General features: G+C 43.3%; 2 protein-coding genes across 2 annotated transcripts in view; one reads left to right on the forward strand and one right to left on the reverse strand.

The window, feature by feature from the left end:
- Positions 1-233: 233 nt before the first annotated feature.
- Positions 234-5,396, reverse strand: LOC107114412 (chromosome unknown open reading frame, human C19orf43). The gene is made up of 3 exons (XM_015415885.1): positions 5,076-5,396; positions 2,752-2,829; positions 234-2,054 (listed from the first exon to the last, which is right to left on the reverse strand). Exons 1-3 carry the CDS (start codon positions 5,319-5,321, stop codon positions 1,947-1,949), a joined length of 432 nt encoding a protein of 143 aa, XP_015271371.1. The 5' UTR covers positions 5,322-5,396; the 3' UTR covers positions 234-1,946.
- A 378-nt stretch (positions 5,397-5,774) lies between these two features.
- The window catches only part of ASNA1 (arsA arsenite transporter, ATP-binding, homolog 1 (bacterial)), an 18,033-nt gene continuing 3,498 nt past the window's right edge, over positions 5,775-20,309 (forward strand). Inside the window, exons 1-6 of the mRNA XM_015415884.1 lie at positions 5,775-6,077; positions 7,752-7,899; positions 8,822-8,970; positions 10,182-10,332; positions 10,688-10,795; positions 12,524-12,721. Of these exons, the coding sequence (XP_015271370.1) occupies positions 5,917-6,077; positions 7,752-7,899; positions 8,822-8,970; positions 10,182-10,332; positions 10,688-10,795; positions 12,524-12,721 (915 nt within the window). The 5' untranslated portion in view covers positions 5,775-5,916. The remainder of the gene's footprint in view (positions 6,078-7,751; positions 7,900-8,821; positions 8,971-10,181; positions 10,333-10,687; positions 10,796-12,523; positions 12,722-20,309) is intronic.

The raw sequence follows: 20,309 nt of genomic DNA on the forward strand, positions 1-20,309 counted from the left end.
ACGCGTCTTCTTGCCCTACACTTCTAGTGTATGTTTGTTATTCAATAGTGACCCTGATCAGTGGTTGCCCTGGAATGGCTAGCTCTATGGGACTCTGAGAAGTAACTACTACCAATTCTTGTAAAGTAGTTAATTAATCCCATAATAGGAGATGCCCCATGCTATGCTCCCAACTGTGGGGTAAAAAAACTGCAGTTAAAACTGACAAATATCCACAATAATTTTTTATTTTTAAAAGTTAGTATTTTGAGTGATTATTGGCATTGATTGCTGGGCTGTGTAGGTCAAAAGCAATAAAGGTGAGCCTAACCACATATGTAATAGGGAAGCAAATTGCCACTGCTTATAATCAAATACTAGTGAAATATTTAAGCCTCTACTGCTGCTTCAGACTTTCAACAGCAGACAGTGCCTCCAACTGGTTGAAATTCCACGAAATGTTCTTAGTGTTAAAAAAAGAACATTGTTTTCTCCACCTCAGGGATCTTTAAGTTTCCTATGTAAGTTCCAAAGTTGTTGTGAGACAGAAAGCAGTGACATTTTGTAAATGAGAGTATATATAGATCATCTGGTTTGTATGCTCTTTCATAAACACTTTCATTTATTAACCATCCAGATAGTCTTATCACAGATGATGGTAGATTAGCTCAAGTGGTCCTCCTTCAGCATGTGATTTGCATGTTTAACACTTACAGGTTAGGTATTTTTAATATCCTCCCCAACAAAACTGCCTGTTCCATTAAAAGGCCCTAGCACAAAGGTGCAATTCAGAAGTTATCCCAACTGCTCCTTAGCATAAAACTGGAAGTGATGTAATTAGATCTCTGAAAGATCTAGTTAATATTTTCTAGGAATATACCAGAAGCCTTTCTACAAAGTTGTCATGCCCAGCCACTCACAGCAACAATAGAACTCATTGTTGTCTGTGCCAGGGATTACATCTCAGCACTCAGAATACTAACAAGAATAGTGTAGAGAATCCAATTGGGAACACTAAGGACAGATAAAAAGCCAGGTCATGTCCACAGCAGGCTATTGCCAAACCAGCAGCCACAGACCCATAGTTCTAAGCCTGTGGTCACAGTCCAAGAACTCTAGGCACACAGCTCAAGGCAAGGACATAAGGGCAGGTTAAAGGCTAAAATCATGATATTTGGAGTTCCATTTGTCCTAGGCAAGCCTTTGGTAATTTTAACCAGTTTTTTACCAATATGTTCATGGTACAGTGTTAAGTGCAGAACAAGTTTCTACCTTCTTAGCTAGGAAAGAGGCACAGAATAATCCCTGGTGCTGGATTGCAGCATGCATAGAAGACTAGAACAGGCTTAAGCAGCAGCAACTGGAATTCAAAATGAAAACCACACAACCCACTGCAATACTACAGTGAAACGGGTAAAAAAAGGCAGAAACGCAGTCACAAACTTGCCGCATACCAAGAAACCCCACAGCAGTCTTTTTTCATCAGCTACAGATAAGGAAAACTGAAAGTGCTCTGGGGTTACCACAGCCAGCAGCACAGATCAGCTAGCTGTGACTGCATTTAAGTTCACCTTCAATAGGAAGATATCATTTGGCAGAGATGGAGTCAGTTGGCTGACCCCATGGTGGAAACTTCAGGAGTAATGTTAAGCAAAGGCTGTGTGCCTTGGGGTGTAATGGGAGAGGTATCTTGCCTGGTGATTCAAGGAAAAACATGACAGACCAATTCCACTATTTGGGGATTACAAGTAAAAAAAAAATCTGCAGCTAAGTCAAAGTTCTTCGTTGTCGGGGGGGGGGGAGAAAACAATAAATGAACCATTGAAGGAAGCTCTAAGTTCCCAGGTATAAAAGTATGGCAAGTCACCTGCTGCCATGGCAGCACTCAGTCTGTAGGGCAGAGCTAGTTTCCTTCGCTGTTTTAAATAATTATGTACATCAGAGACAGTCCAGGCTGGAGCTGAAAGTTATTTCACCAAAGGACGGGTTTTATCATCATCACTGCACTGGTGGGCTTTGTACTTTTTCACTTCAGCCATATATTTGGCCCATGCATCTCCCTTACTTGTCAAAACCTACAAGAGACAAGAATGGAAAGGAAAAACAGAAATTACACAGAATCCTTGCATTTTCATAGTTAAGAACCCATAACCAGTGGCCCATAAGTGGCCTAGGGCATCCATCTACAAGACCAAGTTGCAATGTACCCCTTGTTGGGACTTGAACTGGGGAGGCCCCTTGCTCAGCAACTGGCTAGACTCTCAGCGTAACAGACCACACAGGGCTGCTGTGAAGATTAAATGCATTCACCACTGATAATGGAGAAAGGAAGTGCTCTTGTCTTACTCCTGAAGATGCTTTTAAGCAATCCCCTGATAATAAAGGTTCTGCTTCTGATATAGAGCAGGAGACTATCTCACAGAAAACAGAATTTCATGCAACATGGTTGTTCAACTATTCTCTTTCAAAAGAAACTCTATGGAGGCTGTCTCTTGAACTCCAACTGATTGGTCATCAAAATTCAACTACCCAGCAGCTATTCAAATACAAAAAAGATGGCTTTCTTCATGAAGAACTAGATCCCAAGTGCAACACAACCAACACTCTTGGATGAGATGAAGGCAGAAATGCCATAGCTTAACCTTCCACCCACATTAAAGCTGGCTGAAAAGAAACAGGAGGCTCTCACTTGTTTTTTACAAGGCTGATGCTGTGCTATGGCCTGTCAGTTGGCTATCTTTGAGACTTACCACAAGCCTTGTCTCAACTTACCTCATCCTCTGTCTTTTGTTTCTTGGCTACCACTCCTGTCTTCAGGGCTAGTTTGCTGCCCCCTCTCCGCTTGCCCACCTGGGTGAAGGGATAGAAGACTGCAACCGTTATAGGAGCCCTGGGAGCTGCAAGGGGAATGTTGCCCACTATATAACGGTATAGGGAGTCCTTCAATTAGATCATCTTAACTCGCCATCACACCTGTCAGTCTGTACAGAGCTGCCGAGCGTTATTTACACCGTTGCGCTAGGAGGGTAAAATGGCACCTTAGCAGTGTTCAGCAATACATCTGTACAGTTAAGCCCAAACATAAAAACAATGACAAATAACAAGAAAAGGGAAGTATCCAAACTTTTTCCATGCTTGCTTCTACTTATGAAATACCACTGAATTTTTACTGACTCCCTTTCAACATCACTGCCTTACTGCAGCATACATATGAAATGGTTTAATTATCTGATAATTAAGTCAGCAGAACTAACTATGCCCCATAGACTAATCAAAGTCCAACTAACCAAATGCAGACAGGTAAAGAATGAGCTGTTCATTTATATGCCTAGTGCTATGCACACTAATGTCACCCTACATGCATCAAGCAATCTGGATTCCTAATAGCACCTGAAAACTTAAGATTCAATGTTTCAAACTTCATTTTTAAAAGATAATTTCTACTCCAGAGGAAAAAAAATAAGAAATGAAAGTAGAATTCAGTGATCACAAACAGATGCCACAGCATCCTGCTTGCCTCACACACTCCTGAAATGTTTCATGTACCATACTCTGCCTCTGTTCCTTGCTAATGTCACTGCAAAAATCTTTCCACCTCCATATCACAAACAAATAAAACACACATGCACATAAATTATATTAGAATGACAATCAGATCAGGAAAGGTTTGCTTATTTTCTGGTTATTACATTAGAACAGGATGTCTCCCTGAGTTATTAAAACCTGATCACAAACTCTACAGTCACATCTGCATTGGCCAGCATGAGGACTGGCAGCATACCAGCCGAATCTAGAAACAGTACCCCAATTAGTACAATGAAAGGGATTCATTTCTATTCCAGGAACTATACTGGAATGAAACTTTCCACAACAGCTCTTCTGAGATAGACATTAAAGTGTTTCATTATATTCACCAGCAGCAGCAGAGTTGAGAAAGGAAAAATATGTCTGTTTTTACATGACTACAAGCAGGTTGTTATTATTCTCCTCTAACAGTTTTTAAAAGCCTGTACCAGTCCAACAGATATTTCTCTATAAATCACGTAAAACAAGGCATTATGTTGTGAAATCTGCATGTAAACAGCAAAAAGTTCTTGCACGTCTGCTGTTTTCACTTTAAAGCAATCTTCTATGAATGTCATAACTGACACATGAATGTCATAACTGACATTTTTTTCTCCACAGAAGCAAGAAAACCATTTGACACCAACGATTTGCTTTTACTTTGGGCTTTCTTTTTTTAAAAAGAGCAGCTTTAAATTGTCATAACCATTCATCTAAAATTAAGACACAGTATACAGGAGAATGAAATTATGAATTATATTTAGTCCTGGATACTGAAAAATTTTGCCTCAATGAAATAGCAGGGGCTGTGGGGCAAGATTACCTGAAGCCAGAGAAGACTAACTAAAATTACAATTAATTTGGAAACAAGTCACACTGGAATAAGTAGGCACTCATATAGAGTATAGAGCTAATTAAACAAATATGGCACATTTTTTGCTTATATAGTAACTTCCCTATACCTTAATAACACTGACAGCAGCACCCCAGAGTTACTGATGTCCAGGTCTATACTCACTTCAAAGCCAATAGTAAGAAACTTGCACAGCACTTACTCATACTGAACACAGTAGCATTATCAGGATGTTTGGGGTTTTTTGAAAAAAATTCAAAACATTTATGCTTTTAAAAAAACCAGAAGAGAGAGGAAAAGGAGAGGTACTAAATAACTTCTCCCACCTACTAGAATCCTGCTATAAAAATGGGGCCCTTCAAAAATGATTACTAAACAGAGGAGGGTGAAAGTTTAAAAAAACAGAATTAAGAGTCTGTATGTGCTTACAGGCTGGGCCCAATGGGGGGGGAAGAATAATTAAAGTTGTTACATCCGTTGAATTTCTACCTGTTATTATTCTGCCTACAGTTACATACACAGAAAACTTCAGGGGACTACCTTTAAAGAGAAAGCAAACTGAGAAAAGCCACCGGTGCTGGGTCATTTATTAGAAAGTGGCGGCTCCCAAAATAAAGCAGCTAGAGGATCTGCGCGAAGGGTTACAAGGAAAAGGAAGGTCAGTGCCCGGATCCCTTACGAAGCTAAGGGCGCTCCCGCTCCGCTTCTTCCCCGGAGGCTCCTGCTCCCCGGGCGGCTCCGTTCGTGGCTCGGTCTCTTTCTCGGTCCCAGTTCCCTGTGCCCCCGCACCGCTTTTCCCGCCAGCTGCAGCGGCCTCTTCCATGTGCCTTTTGAAGAGCTCTAGAAAAGAGCCGTCGTTGGCGAAGACGTTCACCCCGCCCGGCGCGGCCGCCTCAGAGCCTGGCCCTCCGCCTTGCGCCGCCATCTTGCACCGTCTTCCCTACTTGAGGCTACGCGCCGCAGAGCACGATGGGGGGAAAATGTCAACGCCAGCCTCCACCACAGGGCACGACGGGATATCTACGAGATTTGGAGAAGCCGGTGTTGCTAGGCTGCCACAGACGTCAAAAGAAAAGTGTTGCTAGTTCATGGACGTCACACTTCGTCAGTGATGATTGAGAGAGCTCCTAAACCAACCAGAAAAGACCGTGGAAAAAACGCAGTAAATGTTTCTTAGAATTTAGAGGAAGTGAGAGGCGGGCCTTTGATGATTCTTTTGGAAACGCTAACAACCAATCAAGGCAGGGAGCTGCCGCCAATCCTCTGAAGGAAAACCAGTGTAGGCAGTACCATAATAGCCGGTCAGTTAAGGGTGTATGTTGTTGGTGAACTTTCCCCTTTGTGTGACGTACCAACTGTATTCGTCATTTTAAAGGCAACGGAGGAAACGGTCCGGGGAAGAGACGGCCGGAGCCCCTGCGCACTGCTGTTGCTCGCGAGGGTGCCGACGGAAGTGCTTCTCTCCGGTCACCCTTTACAATGGTGTAGTTGGGAGCCGTGTCACGTGACTTCGTTCTAAGATGGCAGCGTCGGGGACTGGGCTGCATACGGAGGCGGACGAGTTCGAGGACGCGCCTGACGTGGAGCCGCTGGAGCCGACCCTGAGCAATATCATTGAACAGCGAAGCCTGAAATGGATTTTCGTCGGAGGGAAGGGCGGTGTCGGCAAGACCACCTGCAGGTCAGCTGGCGGAGGAGGACGGGGGCGGCCCCGGCGGGGCTCTTGTGCTGTATGTTAGGCAGCTATTATTAGGTGCAAGCTCGCCGTCGCTGTATCTTCTGTGCGGTGAAAACTCCACCTGTTGAGCTTCTGCACCGTATAGCTGTCAAAGGCAGAGGAGCCGTGGGGTGGGGAGGTAAGCTAGGAAGGCGTAGCTGGACTCTTCCGATGTGGGCGGTGCACAGTGGAGAAGGGAATTTGCTAGCCAAGCAGGGCCAGTACACACGTGTTCTGGTGTGTAGCTGTATCATGCGGTTTGAGAGTCCTTTCGTTTCAAGGAAGGAGCCTACTGAAAAGGCTAGAAGCTTGCTTTCCAACTATTTCTAGCTAATGTTTTAATGCTAGTTTTTTATGACTTTGTGAGTTCAGGGTTAACTACTTTAACTCATTCGACCTTAGGCTGTTCCGGAAAGTTTTTATTAAGTTGAAATTCAGTGGAGTCTGCTGATTTGCACAAGTGCTCCACTGCCAGACTGTTTTCTAGATTTTGCTTAAAAGGCTAGTTTTGTTTGATTAAAAACCCTGAATTGGGTCAGTAGGCCTTAAAGCCAGCCTTCTCCTTTGTACCTCATCACAATCTTTTATCTCTGCAGATACTGCCTTTTGATTATATAAACTGAGTGCAAGGAATAGGGTTCTTGGAAGCTTGTATTGTAGAAATATTAGACTTTGTTGTTGTTGTTAAACTGCCTTTTGGTGCCTGGGCTTTTGAAGACCTGAACTCTGAGTACATGTTTTAACAATTTTCTTATGGCATGTAATGATAAAGTGAGCTTCTGTTATGTTGGTTTTTGTTTTAAAGATTACAGGCTATTATGGGGCAGGACTGGCGGCTTAAGTGTTCTTTGGAGTAAGTCTAACTGAATTTTGGCCCCGGTCACACGTGCCGGATATCGCGGGAAGGAGGCGTGGCTAATTGCCCCGGCGCAGTATGATCCGCGATTACACGATCAGATGCGCCGGCGGCACACCATGGGTCCTTCCCTCGGCGCCGGCAGGTAAACGAGGGACCGGAGGGGAATGCCGCGTGCCGGCACAATCACACCACTGGAGTCTGGAGGCAGCCCATGGCAAACGTTTACTAGTACTTTGGAGGTACTAGTTCTTAAACGCGTATTTTCGGTGCGCTCCACTTCCCAGATGTTGGGGTGTGATCGCGCCCAGATAATCCGCCCACCATCCGTGCCTCTCCCGCCGCAACTTTGCCGTGTGACCGGGGCCTCTATAGGACTTACTTCTGAGTAAATATGCATGTGTTCATACTACATATCAATGTAACTACAGCACACTTGTGAGTAGCTACTCATGTGTTGCAAAGAATCACTTTTGGGTGACCAAGTAGGCTGGCATTTGTAAATTAGAAAACAGCCAGAAATTTGTTTTGCCACTATGGAAACATTTGTGTTTTGGTAACTTTTGTGAACTTACTTGCAGACAGAAATTGAGATGGCTGAACTCTCCAATGCATCCCCCCCTCCCACTTTGATGTTTCCTGGACACAAACCTTGTCATTAGCCTCTGGATCATAAACTTTAGAGTGGGCAGACTGTCTGGGATTGGGACCACTGGACATCTTAGGCTGTTTTCTATATATTGTCATTAATAACTGCCCCTTGCTTCACTTTCTGAACCCAGCTGCAGCCTAGCTGTGCAGCTTTCCAAAGTACGTGAGAGCGTTCTCATCATCTCCACTGATCCTGCTCACAACATTTCAGATGCCTTCGATCAGAAATTTTCCAAGGTTCCCACCAAAGTGAAGGGCTATGACAACCTTTTTGCTATGGTGAGTAACTAATTCCTTCTAATAGTGTAGTCAAAGAGCTTGTTCTATAAAAAATATTGTGTTTGCTTCTTTTTTGTTGTTGTGTACTAGGGTATGGTTGGTGATTCTTCTTTTCCTGGCCCTGTTCCACTGGCAGTATAGAAGAGGGAGAAAAGGTTATGCCTGTTTCCTAACTGAATAAATTTCATAAACCTTTATCTTCTCCCTAACTCCATTCTAAACAAAGAAGTCCTATTTTTGGTCTCTCTTCCTAGGGAAGCAGCTAAAGACTGGGATAAAAAAGTTTTTCTGTGGTAGCTAAGAAAGTATCTAGTTTTGAAAAACACAACCTCTGTTTATTAGCTTAATGTTAAAACTGAGATAATTCAATTTGTTAATTCTTACGAGAAAATATTAATGAAATGAACATTATGGTCAAAATGGCACCAATATTAAGCACTTTTAAATCTCATGTCACTTAGAAAGTTATGTATGTGGTTAACTCTCCCGCTTAACATCGAAGGAATGTCTGTATGTAATCTTTGACTAGATTGTGCCTTTAGTTTTGTGTAAAGTTGCCTGTGGTGGGTTACATAACTATATTCTTGTCTGTAGATCCGATCCAATTGTAACTTTCCAGGATGCTTAAGTATACACAATACCACTGCAACATATTTAATAAATAATTTTATTCTAATCACAAAGTCAACATTGTGCACGGTTCCTATAATTTTGAGTAAGTAAAGGTAATTTTGAGTACAAAGCGATTAATGTGAGGTTTGATAGGCTTGTATTTGTAATGTCTAAGATCTGTTATTAGTTGTACAAACCAGGAATTCCAGCTTTATATCCTAAGCATCACTGCTTCTTGTTGAACAGTCAAATGGCCTTGCCACTGTTTTGTGAATGTTAAGCATATTTCTTCTGTCCTTGCTTGTTCCAGGAGATTGATCCTAGCTTGGGTGTGGCTGAGCTTCCAGATGAATTCTTTGAAGAGGATAACATGCTAAGTATGGGCAAGAAGATGATGCAGGAGGCAATGAGTGCCTTTCCTGGTATTGATGAAGCCATGAGCTATGCTGAAGTGATGAGGTGAGGATTATGCTTCTGGACATTTAGCTTACTGCCATCCTTCTGCTTATCTAAGGCTTATTTCAGAAGCAGAGGAACAAAGGTCTTTACTGTATTATACTATTGTAGGATTGGACAAAGTAGAGGTGAGAATCTCATCCGTATTGATCTCCCAGTGACCTGGGAAAGTATATAATTTGTAGCTGCAGTAGATTGTGTGGCTTGGACTTATTTGTGCATGCACTTTTTTGTTGAGCACAGGTTGGATTTTGCACACATACTCTTTTTTCTCACAGTAGAAGAAGTAGTAGCATTTACTGAATACTGGGGGAATAGGGGCTCAAGGTGGGATTGTATTTTCACTAGATACCACCTTCTGTACTGTATTTGCAATTCAATATTTGTGCAAGTTCAAGCTGATAGAATTGTGCTTCAGTTACCAGATTGCATGTGTGATAGCCAAGCCATGCTGTAATACAACAGTACCTGTGCTGGGTTTCTTAGACCTTGGCTGTGGTCACACTGGCGGCGTGGCATGGTATGGTGGCGCTTCAGATTGTACCAATTCAAAGCGTAGTGGAGCATTTCATCCAGACCGCACACCCTGTGGTGGGTTACCACACGGCCACCCCATGGGGGAGCATCCACATTAGTGTTGCACTTCAACCACAGGAGTAGCTGTAAGGGTGGGTTTTATTTAAATGCACACAGATGCATTTAAATAAACCCCCCAGTGGTGGAAACGGATCTGCACGTTCAGACGTCCCTTCCGGGTTCCTTTCACTGCAGGAGAGAGCAGACGTCAGAAAACCCGGAGGGTTCATACCGGACTTTCCCTGGTATCTGTTTATTCCACTTCCATTGTGGAACAGCATGGGCTGTTGATGACTGCGCCACAGGAGGCAGATGTCCTTGTCTGGAGGGGGCCATTTATTCCGCTCAGGTAACGCCACTATAGCGCCACAAACTGCACGTGTGACTGCAGCCCTGATCTCTGTAGCAAGGAACTAAATCTGTTTGTGCATGATGCTTTTTTTTGTCTCAGACAAGGAGAGAGTAATCTCCCCTTGCAGTGGAGTTGCAAGTGTGCTTCAACAGAAATAAGAGTTATGGGAAGGTCCTTCTTAGTGTACAAAAAAGGGGCAGAGAAGAATAGAACATTAAGATGCAAAGTGATTTCTAATGTTCCTGTCTCCAAGGGCTGCTCAGGGTTCTCTCTCTGGTATGTGCAGGTTGGTGAAAGGGATGAATTTCTCCGTGGTGGTGTTTGACACAGCACCCACGGGGCACACGTTACGGCTGCTCAACTTCCCCACCATCGTGGAGCGGGGACTAGGTCGCCTGATGCAGATAAAGAACCAGATCAGCCCCTTCATATCGCAGGTAAAGACAGAGAGGAATCAGAATCGCCATGCTCTCTGGTTGAAAAGACCATGCCATAGATTTATCATAAATTCCTTCAAATGGTGCTCCTGCCTAGTCCCCAGAGTTTTTGCAGTGCTTGGGAGCAGTATTAAAACGCCCAGTTCTGGGAGTGGTTAACTTGCTTGTTAAGTGTGGTGTTGAGTATTTCCCACAGTATATGGGCCCAGGACTTTGGTCTGGATTAAGCTGCTTACCAGTTTGATGCCTTACCCCTTTCTCTTAGCTTTTTTGGCCATACAATGTTGATAGGCCCTCTGTTGGTAAAAGCCCTTCATTGCATCTTCCTGAAGCCTATCTGTCTGTTCTTCGCTAGATGTGCAACATGCTTGGTTTGGGAGACATGAATGCTGACCAGCTAGCCTCCAAGCTAGAGGAGACTCTCCCTGTCATCCGCTCAGTGAGCGAGCAGTTCAAGGATCCGGCAAGTACTCTGCAAAGATGGGGGCGGGATGGGGTGCTACAGCTAGGAGGAGCGGTGGAGAAGGAGCCTAGTGTCGTATCTGACTCCAGGAAGGCAGGAATCAAGTGAATCTTGGTGCAGTTTCGTGACATGCTCATAGCTTGTGGTAAAAGCTGGATGCTGCTTTGCATAGACTAAACTAAATATAGGATTGTATCTCCAGGCCCTGGATGGTTTTTACCCTAAGGAGCTTACAGTCTGCATTTTGGCACTGAGCTTTTGGTTAGTGTCTGTGAGACAGACGACCAGTGGGTGAATGAACACACAAATGCAAGGTGGTCTTATAGGAGCACATGCTTGTATCTTTGTGCTCTGACTGGCCCTTCCAGCTATAGCATCAATTAATCAGGAAAACAGAGAGACTCCTCAGATTAGAATGCACATTTTACATGCTGGGAAGAAAGAGTTTTGAAACAAGGATCCTCTTAGTTTCACTCCCCTCCAGAGCAATGGTGGGATTTCACATTACTTGAGTCTAAATGAATTTTCCATTCATTCATGGTAGGGACATGTAATGACTGCTTGAGGTTACCTATGGAACTACCTAAGTAGAGTTGAGAGTTGAACTTGAGTCTTTGGCATCCTAGTTCAGTCTTCCTTTCATTTGTGAACTCCTTCACTGAGGCTGGCAAGGTCCTAGCAGCCACGCAATAAGTGCATGTCAGTCTCATTTATTTTTCTAGCGATACATTCCAGCTTTGATTGCTAAGTATATGCTGTAATTTTGCAACTTGGCTAGTGGACAACATCTACTGCACCCTTGCTGTCCAGGTCCTTAGTTACTCCTTCCAATCCCTGTGCAAAGAACCAAGCTTTGTTGAAGAGGTGTAGAGGATACTGTGCTGATCTTTGCAATGTTAAATTTGCCTGGAGAAATCTCTGTCAACTTTTACTGTCTTGAGGAGTAACAGCATTTTCTTAGGTGTCGTTTTGTAATTGTGGGTGTGGCAGAACTGGCACACCTGCAACTGGCCCAGTGTCATTAAGTTCTGGACTCATCCCTTTTAAAAGAGGGAAATTACTGCAGAGTGAAGGAGCTATGAGAGTACATGGTCCTGGGAAATTTCAGTTAGATACATTCCAAGGCCTGGGGAGTTTTAAGTAGAGCAATTGGGTGGGTGTGTCTGTCTTGCTATCCTTTGTATCTTTCATGCTAGAGCAGGTAAGGGATGGGATTCCTGTCTTTTTGCTTTGCAACTAATTGCACAAGTGTGTTAGCTTCTTAGATGGGAAGTATGTTATCCAAAAGCAGTTGGAAGAGAGTAAGCATGTAAATGGTTAAACTAGTTAGTTCAGGCTTGCAAATAGCCAGTAGTCTGGCCTCTTGGGACAGGAAACAATTTCAAAGAGAGTTTAGAAAGAGAGACTGCTGAATTGCAACTGACCATGAAGCTCAAGACAAGAGTAAAAGTCCAGTACCACCTTAAAGACTAACAAAATTTGTGGTAAGGTATGAGCTTTCGTGAGTCACTGCTCACTTCTTCAGATAGTACTCCACAGCCGTCCTTTCTCCCTCTGCTGGTAAAGCAGAAGGATGACATGCAGCAGGGGGGCACCGTTGGGAGTTAGGGTGGGAAAATTAGAAGGGAATTGTATGGGCAAGGTGTGTGGAACGGAATGACTGACTAACCCCTGTATTCTTGTGTTGCTGAACTTGTGGTACATTTCACTCTCCTTTTTCCCCCTCAGGAGCAAACTACATTCATCTGTGTTTGCATTGCTGAGTTCCTCTCTCTGTACGAAACAGAGCGGCTCATCCAGGAGCTGGCCAAGTGCAAGATCGACACCCACAACATCATAGTCAATCAGTTGGTCTTCCCTGACCCAGAGAAGCCCTGCAAGATGTGTGAGGCCCGGCACAAGATCCAGTCCAAATACCTTGACCAGGTATGGTTATAAGGAGATGGTGCTCTAATTCCGTTACCTCTTTCACATCCATTAATGGAGGAAGCAAGAGCAGGATATAAATCTGCGTAGTTTTTGCAGATTAAGTTGCTGAATTGCTGCCTCTCGTACAATGGAGAAGGCCATAATCTCCTGTATAGGAAGGAATCCTATATAGGTAGTCTCCATTTGCTGCTGTTCTCAGGGTCTGTGTATCACAGCACTCCTTTTGGCCAACAGGTAGCTTTTCTGTTGGGGTGCATTTTGTTGTTGGAGCCTGGCCACTGGGTTGCTAAAGAGAGTAGCAAGTGGGAGTCTCCTGTCATATGTGCTGTTGTTCAGTAGGCTCTGGCTTGTTCCTCATATTGCATTACTCTTGGATGTGTCTCGTTTTTCAGATATTTCTGCCTGTATACAAGGGAAACTTCTATGGTGGTTCCTGGAGGGTTGTTTCCATCAAGAGAAAAGCAGTTAGGCCAGCCTAGAAGAGCCTTTCTGATCTTGCTGTCCTTCTTTTGTCATCCTCTTCTTCCCAACTGTACTTTCGCCATGAGTTTTTGTTTGTTTCAGAAATTCTTCCTAGACCTTCTAGCCCCATTTCTCCTGCCACTTTATGATCTCAATATTTTATTTTTTGTCCTTTTCCCCTTTTACTCTCCTCTCTTTATTCACCTTTCTTCCTCACAGGAAGCCCAGCTTCCTGGAGTCCTGCTCCAGAACCTCTTTAAATGTTAAGCTGAACTCTGGAAGGTCCATAATAGTAGGAGTAGGAGGATACAGAATGTCTGTGAGTAATTGGAGGATTCTGGTTTGCAGATGTGCCTGAACCTCTAAACCAGTAATTCCCAAGGTGGTGCCCATGGGCACTGTGGCATCTGCCAGTGGCTTCCTTGGTGCCCATTTGTTTTTTGTTTTTTTCTCCAACAGCTAATCCTGGCTTTTCTTTGCTTCATTGGAGCAGGAGAACCCCAAAACAGCTGGCTTAATAGAAGGAAGAGGATTGGCTTGCAGCTTCCCAACCTTTTGTGATTGGCCCCACTAGTATCTCATGGCAGCTATTTTCTGATTGGCTCCAGCCCTGCATGGCAGCCATTTTGTGGTGGTGCCCATTTCCTGTCCTCAAAATTCCATTGCACACATGCTCAGCAAGATTGGAGACCCCTGTTCTTAGCCAAGTACTGTCCAGTAATAGGAAAATAACAGGAGAATAGGGAAGAAGAGAGACTGCACCAGGGAGAACATAATTATCTTCCCTTCCTTTCATGGGTATGCTTGGGTTTCATCTCTCCCTCCTTCCTAGCTAGCCGTTAAGTTATATCCCTGCCTTTTTCAACAACTTCGGGCTTAGCATAGACATAATCTTTTATTTGGAACTTCTGTGGGAGAGCTGGCAAGGGTGTTCCTATATTCTTTAAACCTGTGTGCAGTGCAGATTGAAGCCAGTGTAAATGTCATGCCGGTCAACCTAGCAGGTGCTGGTTAGTAAGAGAGCTAATGTTCTCGTAACAGTGAATTTGTCACATAATGAAGTTCATACTGTGCTTGTTGTATATTTTGTTGGGGCTACATAGCAACTTCTTGATACTAGTTTAAGTTGTGGGATAGATCTGCCATTGGTTAAAGGAGGCTGCATGTGATAGTGCTTCTGTAAGAAACCTTTTGGCAGTAAGCATGGATGCAATCTGCATTAGGCAGTGGTGTGAGGGTAGAAATGCTGCTGCCTAGTGTTGCTGCAAAAGATGAAGCTCCCTTACCCCACAGGGCAGGGGAACACTTCAGTGTTGGAGTAAGCAATGTCTGGTGTATAAAAGAAGAGAAGTAAAACCCTGCCGGGGGCAGCATAAAGAAAGGCCAGTTAGATAGGATAGTGGGGTCAGCACCTTTTTACCTGATAAGTGTCATTCTGTATCAGTCACCAGACTGACTTTCAAGGCAATATCCTGCTTCTTCCCAGAAGTTCCACAGCTCGCTCTCAGCTAGCAATGTAGCTAGAAACCTATCTCTCTCTCTGCTCTTCACTATCAAGTATGTTAATTCCTGAGTAAAACTTTTGTCCACACTTCAGTCAAGTTTGTGCAGCTTTGATGGGTAAACACTCAGCTAACAGGGATATGGGCCCAGGTTAAGCACATCTGATTAAAAGTAGAGGATCGCCAGAGGCTCTTAGAGTGCTGGCAAGGCAGCAGCAGGTGAGACAAAGGATCAAATATGGTAATCTCCTGTAGTGCACAGCATGACCATTGGAGAGAGAGGCTCACACAGAACAATTATCAAATTTGGAGAGAAAGAATGAACACCCATTTAATCAAGAGAGACCTGTGGGATGTCCCTCAGATTGGACAGGCAGTCAACAGAGCTGAGAGGCAAACAGCTTGGGACTCCGCAAACAGTAAGGCGAGATCAGCCATTGTGTCGGGTCTGACATACCATCGGCTGAACTAAGTGCATCCAGTGGCACCTTTAAGACCAACAAATTTTTATTCTGGCTATAAGCTTTCATGTGAATGCTACATTGAAACAGTCACCAACCATTACATATAGGTAACAGGTGAGGAGGATGTTGCCAGGAAGGGCCATTTAGAGCTAAGATTGTATTAGGGCAATCAGTAAGACCTGTGAATAGCGGCAGATTTTAGCATACAGTGTAATAAAAGTTTACAAACAGATGAGAGAACAATGATATTAGCATGTGTAGTGAGATAAGAAACTGATATCTCTGGTAAGCCCTGGAGTTCCATTGTCCTGAGTGTTGTAATAACTTGTAACTCAGCAATCTCCCGTTCTAGTCTGTTTCTGGAATTCTTTTGCAATAAAACAGCTGCTTTGAGGTCCCCCACTGAGTGTCTTTCTTCAAGTGTTCTCCTACAGGTTTCTCAGAATCGCAAAACTGATAAACCTGTAGGAGAACACTTCAGTCTCCCAGGATACTCAATGTGGGACCTCAAAATACGGTAGCAGTTTTATTGCAAAAGAATTTCTGGAACAAACTAGAATGGGAGATCGCTGAGTTACAAGTCATTACAACACTCAGGACAATGAAACCCCCAGGGCTTATCACAAGGGAGCACAAAAAGCACTGCTTGGTTGGTACATTGACTCTGATGATAAAATTTCTTTGAAACATTTGATGGACATAGAAAAGAGAAATTACATGTTGCAGATGGAAATCTGGGTAGAAAGCATTGGTTCTGGGACATTATATTGCAAGTTTCCAAATGGAGAAATTCAAGAAGTCCTTGTTATAGATTTGTTATGTCCCAAGTTTAGAGAATAATCTTATCTCTGTAAGAGCAATGGCAAAGAAAGGAATAGAAGCCACTTTTAGAGATAAATGTTTTATCAGAGACAAAGGTGAATTAATTGCAGCTGGTGATATGAGTGAGGATTTGTACAGACTTCAGTGTCACAGAGAGAAAATAAATTTTGCAAAGCAGTGTAATCATAAGAATTGTAACAGATTGTGGCGTATGAGATGGGGTCATAGAGAAAATTATTCAGTAAGGCCTTTTCGGTGGCAGCCCCTACCTGGTGGAACGAGCTCCCGGAGGAGATCAGGGTCCTGCGGGACCTCTCATAGTTCCGCAGGGCCTGCAAGACGGAGCTCTTCCACCAGGCATATAATTAGGGGCCGCCGCTGTAGTGCACGGCCCGCAAAGTCATCATTGAGCAGCTGCCATAAGAGTGACGAGCAGAATAACATCTAAGCACTTTATGCTGGGAGCTGGAAACCCATCTGAAAGTATTCCTCCTGATTGAATTTTGGGCCAGGGAGGGTCAACATGTGAGGAGGAAACTGAAAGGAAAAGTAGAAAGGGTCAAAACCATTGGGGAAGCTTGGAGACTATTTAAAACTACAATCCTAGAAGCTCAGAAAAATTATATACCGCAGGTTAGGAAAGGCACAAATAGGTATACAAAAAAAGCCTGCATGGTTAACAAGCAAAGTAATGGAAGCTGTAGCAGAAGGGTTCCTTTAAGCGGTGGAAAGCTAGTCTGAGTGGGGTTGATAAAAGAGAGCACAGGCTGTGGCAAATAATATGGAAGTCTGTGATCAGGCAAGCAAAAAGGGAATATGAGGAGCATATAGCAAAAAAACATGGAAGATGAGAAGTGCTTGCCTACTCCAGAACTGCTGGTTTCGGGAGGGGTGCTGAAAGACCAGAGTCAGATTGAGGTAACGAGAGAGACGGTCCTACGACTGACAGACAACTTAAAAACTGATAAATCACCAGGCCCGGATGGCATACATCCGAGAGTTCTGAAAGAACTCAAATGTGAACTTGTGGATCTCCTTACAAAAATATGTAATCTTTCCTTAAAATCTGCCTCCATTCCTGAGAACTGGAAAGTAGCTAATGTCACTCCCATCTTTAAAAAGGGTTCCAGAGGAGATCCGGGGGTAAGTTGGTGGAAACTGTTATTAAGGAAAGAATTAGTAGGCACATTGATGAACAAAAACTATTGAGGCAGACTCAGCATGGGTTCTGTAAGGGAAGATCTTGTCTCACTAACCTGTTAGTGTTTTTTGAGGGAGTGAACAAACATGGACAAGGGGGACCCAATAGATGTTGTTTACCTTGACTTCCAAATTTTTTTGATAAAGTTCCTCATCAAAGGCTCCTAAGTAAGCTCAGTAGTCATGGGATAAAAGGACAAGTCCTTTTGTGGATCAAAAACTGGCTAATTAATATGAAACAGAGAGTGAGTATAAATGGGCAATTTTCTCAGTGGAGGGTGGTAAGCAGCAGGGTACCGCAGGGATCAGTACTCGGTCCAATGCTTTTTAATGATTTGGAGTTGGGAGTAAGCAGTGAAGTGGCTAAATTTGCAGATGACACGAAGTTGTTCAGGGTGGTGAGAACCAGAGAGGATTGTGAGGCACTCCGAAGGGATCTGTCGAGGATGGGCGCGGGGGCGTCAACATGGCAAAAAGTTCAATGTGGCCAAGTGAGGCACATTGGAGCCAAAAATCCTAAATATAAATACACATTGATGCGGTCCAAACTGACACAGACTGACCAAGAGAGAGATCTTGGAGTCGTGGTAAATAACTCACTGAAAATTTCAAGACAGTGTGCAACTGCAATTAAAAAGGCCGACGCTATGCTGGGGATTATTAGGAAGGGAATTGAAAATAATCAGCCAGTATCTTGATGCCCCTGTATAAATCAATGGTGCGACCTCATTTGGAGTGCTGTGTACAGTTCTGGTCACCACACCTCAAAAAGGATATTACAGCATTGGAAAAAGGGCAACTAGAATGATAAAAGGGTTAGAACACTTTCCCTATGAAGAAAGGTTAAAGCGCTTAGGGCTCTTTAGCTTGGAGAAATGACTGGTGAGGGGTGACATGATTGAGGTTTATAAGATTATGCATGGGTTAGAGCAGACAGAGAAAGAAGTCCTTTTCTCCCTTTCTCACAATGCAAGAACTCGTGGGCACTCAATGAGATTGCTGAGCAGTCGGGTTAGAACAGACAAAAGGAAGTACTTCTTCACCCAAAATTTCACACATGAAATTCACAGCCACAGGAGGTGGTGGTGGCTACAAGCATGGACGGCTTCGAGAGGGAATTAGATAAGCATACGGAGCAGAGGTCCATCAGTGGCTATTAGCCACAAGGTATGGATAGGGACTGGTGCAAGTGATGCACAGTATTCTTGGCGCCTGGGGGGGTGGGGGCAACAGTGGGAGGGCTCCTAGTGTCCTGGCCCAACTGGTGGACCTCCTGATGGTACCTGGTATTTCTGGCCACTGTGTAACAGAGTGTTGGACTAGATGGGCCATTGGCTTGATCCAACATTGGCGTCTCTTACGTTCTTATGACATTTCTGTCCAAGAGGATATCGGCACTTACCATTGAGTTGTGTCTCAGTATTTCAACTTTTATGTCAAACTACTAAATAAGACCACTGCATCACTAAAGGTGGAGGTCCTAAATATGCTAATGATCTCCAGTTACGTGTGCCATTTGTTAAGCCCCAGAAGCAGTTCTCAGTCCTAAACCAATGTCTTGAAGCTGTAGTTAAATGGGTGAAGGGGCGCAAGCCAACACGAAATCCAGATAAGGTGAGGTAATGTTAGTTGGGAAAGCAAGTGTTTTGGAGGGGGATTCATGTACTAACTTTAGATGATGCTGGAGTTATTATTACCTGGTTGCATGAAGAGTTTGGGGGCACTCTTGGATCCAGGCTATTTAATCAAATAACTGGATAGCCCAGGCAAGCCTGCTCTTGTCAGATCTCGGAAGCTAAGTAGGGCCAACCCTAGAGATGTAAAATTTCCGGAAATTTTGAAGCTCAGAAGAAAACCCGTTTTTTTTTCCGGGGGGAAACGGAAATTTTTGGAAAAATTGAAAAAATGCTACATTAGCATTTTTTCTTTCTTTTCCAGATTGAAAGTCATTCTGTTACTTTAGGAACATAAAATTTGACTATGGACAATTTTACTTGGCATGAAATTATCACAACTAGCATATTATTACAAACAGAATGTACTTTTAAAATAATATTTATTTGTAATTGTAACAAACGGAGCAACAATCTCCTAAACTGTATACTAGTTTATGTGGAACAGACAAAAAAACCCTCCACAGAACAATTTTTTAAAATCCAGAAGTAACAATTATTCATATTTCCTCTCCACAGTATTAAATAAAAATAAAAACCCCATTCTCATAAAAAGAACTGAAGAGGAGGGAAGTGTATAGAAGGGAGTGTGGGACTAAGTTTCAATGAATGGGCATGAAATTTAATCAGAATCATTTTTCTGAGCTGTAATTATCAGTATCACTTTCAGTCTCTGCTTCTGCAGCTACTCTGTTGTGTCTGTCATTATCACAGTTATTATGGACCTCTAAAAACTGAAGGTTTGCCTGGATTGAAACAAGCTTCTCTACCCTTTCACACGTCCGTTTATTTCTTGATTTAGTGTGTTTCCAAACATAGACCAGATTCTTTCACATGCTGCAGAAGATGGAGGAATCCGAAGAAGGCGAGAAGCAAGAGTAGTCACAGGCTGTGTTGTGCAAAGACCTTGCCACCATGTTGGCAGAATCCCAGATTGCATTCCTAGACCAAATCCCTGAAGATGTTCTGTATTCTGCAACATTTGAAAGTACCTTCCCAACATCAAGTCCTAAATGTGACGCTTGTGTTGTAATCCAGTCAAATGCAGTAACAGTGCTATCATCACTTATATTTCCACCTTTGAATCTTGGATCCAGCAGATTTGCAGCAGCATGAATTGGATGGCAACAAAATTCTTCCCTCTTTTTAATAAAATCTTTCACTTTACTTTCTTCTATAGTTTTAAGTGGAGATATACTGAGATTTTCAAAAACAGTTGTTTTTATCTTGGTCATTAGATAAGGAATTTCTGACAAAAGTGCACTATCTGATTCAGATGCAGTGATTGCTGCAGCAATTGGCTTTAGAATCTTCAGGGAATTTTGCAGCTGAACCCAGAAGACATCCTGATCAAGAACAGTGTTTCTTACACTCCTGGGTACTTTAAGATCTTCAACTATTACTGTTTCTTGAAGAGCTTCTTTGTTTTTTAGTAAACTTTCAAAGGAGATCACCACTCCAG

The sequence above is a fragment of the Gekko japonicus genome, unplaced genomic scaffold (assembly GCF_001447785.1).
Source record: "Gekko japonicus isolate JY-2015 unplaced genomic scaffold, Gekko_japonicus_V1.1 scaffold46, whole genome shotgun sequence".
NCBI classification, from domain to species: domain Eukaryota; kingdom Metazoa; phylum Chordata; class Lepidosauria; order Squamata; family Gekkonidae; genus Gekko; species Gekko japonicus.

Coding starts and splice junctions, on each gene's coding strand:
- LOC107114412 (XM_015415885.1), bottom strand. CDS start 5,321: ATGGCGGCGCAAGGCGGAGGGCCAGGCTCTGAGGCGGCCGCGCCGGGC. Junction 2,830..5,075: donor GCGGGAGCGCCCTTAGCTTC/GTAAGGGATCCG, acceptor CCCTTCACCCAG/GTGGGCAAGCGGAGAGGGGG. Junction 2,055..2,751: donor AACAAAAGACAGAGGATGAG/GTAAGTTGAGAC, acceptor TGTCTCTTGTAG/GTTTTGACAAGTAAGGGAGA.